The sequence below is a fragment of the Solanum tuberosum genome, unplaced genomic scaffold (genome assembly GCF_000226075.1).
Source record: "Solanum tuberosum cultivar DM 1-3 516 R44 unplaced genomic scaffold, SolTub_3.0 contig00086, whole genome shotgun sequence".
Classification (NCBI taxonomy): domain Eukaryota; kingdom Viridiplantae; phylum Streptophyta; class Magnoliopsida; order Solanales; family Solanaceae; genus Solanum; species Solanum tuberosum.
This window is the reverse complement of record NW_006240438.1, coordinates 1-2,679: the sequence shown is the minus strand read 5'-3', so window position 1 is coordinate 2,679 and position 2,679 is coordinate 1. Positions and strand designations below refer to the sequence as shown.

General features: G+C 32.3%; 1 protein-coding gene across 1 annotated transcript; it reads left to right on the top strand.

The window, feature by feature from the left end:
- The first annotated feature begins 1,391 nt into the window (after positions 1–1,391).
- LOC107059364 (protein NRT1/ PTR FAMILY 2.7-like) lies at positions 1,392–2,443 on the top strand. Its single transcript, XM_015305882.1, has 3 exons — positions 1,392–1,473; positions 1,672–1,889; positions 2,006–2,443. The coding sequence occupies exons 1-3, from the start codon at positions 1,404–1,406 to the stop codon at positions 2,441–2,443; spliced, it is 726 nt and encodes a 241-aa protein (XP_015161368.1). The 5' UTR covers positions 1,392–1,403.
- Positions 2,444–2,679: the final 236 nt, after the last annotated feature.

The window sequence follows — 2,679 nt, the reverse complement described above, 5'->3', positions numbered from 1 at the left end:
AAGTTTTGAAACTCTTTAGCCGAATTTCAAACAAAAACGTCTTAAGTTTTTGAATTGCTGGACTTGCTTGCTTTAATTTCCATATTCACACTTCAATACAAATATCTGAACTTCAGACAATATATTCATGTGTTTTACGTTTTCATAAGGATTTTCTCCTTATACATTGTCTATCATATGATGATTCATGTTATGATCGCCAAGTGCGTGGATAAATTTTCATGAATAACATTTAAACAAGAATGAAGGTGTGAGGTCTTGCATTACATATTTTAAACATACTCTGATATATAATAAAATTATAATTATATGTTGGTGTAATTTTTAAATCTTATTTTTGTATATCAATTTTTTCCTTGCATTTGCTTACATAACTACATAGTTTTGGGTCATGGATCGATCTAACTCGATCCAAGAAGTTATCTGAAAAGAGATGAACTAATTATCTCTTATTTGAAAAAGAAGAGGGAATAGTTACCATGTAACTGGTCAACTTCCCAACCCTTCTTTATAAAAATGATTTTTTAAACCAGAAGGAAAAACTTTAATCCAAATATTTTGTCTTACAAAATTTTGTTTTTTACATTTATATTTACAATAAAAATGTTAATAATTATGATGTGAATATAAATATTGGATTGCAACTTATAATAGCATAAATAAGAATAATTAAAGTTACGAGTGCTTTGACATGCAATCCATGTCGTTTATATATCTTCCATGTACATGTTTGCTACGACGACGTAAAAGTCAATGAGAAAAATTTCTCCAAAAATCAGTCATCATCTAAATTATTAGGATTAGTAGTCTTAATTGACTTTGATTACATTAGATATTAATTAAGAGTCTATGATACCAATATTTACTTCTGAAATGGTCAAGTAGGAAAAGACATAGAGTAGTAATTTTTAATTAATCAAATGTAATTTGTGTGTTCAACAGTAGTTTAGAATACTCCAGCAAAAGATATTATTTTCCTTCGAGCTACGTGATATTGGAATAATATCTATTTTGAAAGTAAGAGTCTAATTAATTATGATTACAATTTAGTATCTGCAAATCGAGTCATTTAATCGATATTTAATTGTGATTACGAATATTAATTAAAGGGAAGAAGCTGACAATTGTCATGTAAACCAGAAGACACATCAAATTAAATGAACAATACTAAATTGTAGTCATTAGTCAAATTAACAATTTAATACTATAAAGTTGAGGGCCTTTAATTAAATCTTTGAATTTTTTTTAATGCAATATGTAATTTCCTCCCATTTTGTTAAATTCTCATGAGCAAGACAATGTGCTGTCCTTATCCTAATTGAGATATTTTTGAGCTGATATTATATATATAAGTTCTCTCCCAAAAGTTTGAAGTAATTATTTATCCATCGAGTTTTTGAACCATGGAAGCTCCATCAGAGGCACAATTACCAAGAAGAACTGGAGGCTGGATCACCTTCCCCTTTATTATAGGTCTCTATCTTGTTCCTACATGATTTTTGATCAAGCATTCTTTAACAGCATGAAAAGACCCAAAATCTCAAGTGCTACAATGTTATCCATGTTACTTTCTTTGTTGCACATAGCCTAAATATTTGTTACAGGTAATTTAACATGTTATAACAAGTTACGTATAAATATTGACGCGTAACTGGATTTTGACAAAAACAGCGAGCTCAGTGGGGTTGACCTTAGCATTTGGAGGTTGGACAAACAATCTTATTGTGTATCTGATTAAGGAATTTGATGTGGAGAGTATTGATGCTGCTCAAATATCAAATTTGGTTAATGGTGCTGGAAGCTTAATTCCTGTTGTTGCTGCAATTATTGCCGACTCTTTTCTTGGTTGCTTCTCTACCATTTGGATCTCATCCATCATCTCATTATTGGTAATTACTACTCCACTATTTTGTGTGTACCTAACTTAATTTGTTTGACCTTTTGAAATTGGTTCTTTAGGGTGTTTGATTAAGCTTAATATTTTTTTTTTGTGAATACGTTGTAGGGCACTATCCTTTTAGCTTTAACAGCTACAGTTGATTCTTTAAGGCCTAAACCATGTGAAGTTGGTTCAACCTCATGTACCCCTAAACCGAAAGGTCAATATGTAGTTCTCTATGCAGCAATAGCTCTGACTACTCTGGGTAGTGGAGGTACCCGATCAACCCTTTCGACGATCGGAGCCGATCAGCTAGCTGATAACCAAGGGATCAAGGGATTTTTCTTCAATTGGTTCTTCTTCTTTTGGTATTCTGCTTCTGTAGTATCGTCCACAGCTATTGTCTATGTTGAAGATAACGTGAGTTGGAAAGCTGGATTTTTCATTTGTGCTGCGTCCAATATTGTTGCTTTACTCATTTTCCTAATGGGAAGTAGATTTTACACTAAATTTAAGCCAGAAGGGAGTCCATTCACCAGTTTTGGCTCGTGTTGTTGTTGCTAGTATTACCAAAAGACAAGTTCCACTCCCATCGACTGCTCAGGATTTCTTCCAGGGATGTAACGTAGCACCCAAATCACTAGCTATTGTACCTTCCAACACCTTCAGGTAATACATACTTCATTCGTTTTAATCTGTGGCTCTTTAACTTTTTTTTTAGTCTGTTTTGAAAAGATTGTCTCTTTTCATTAAAGGGAAAAAAGACAAATATCCCCTCGAACTATCGTAAATGGTATGCA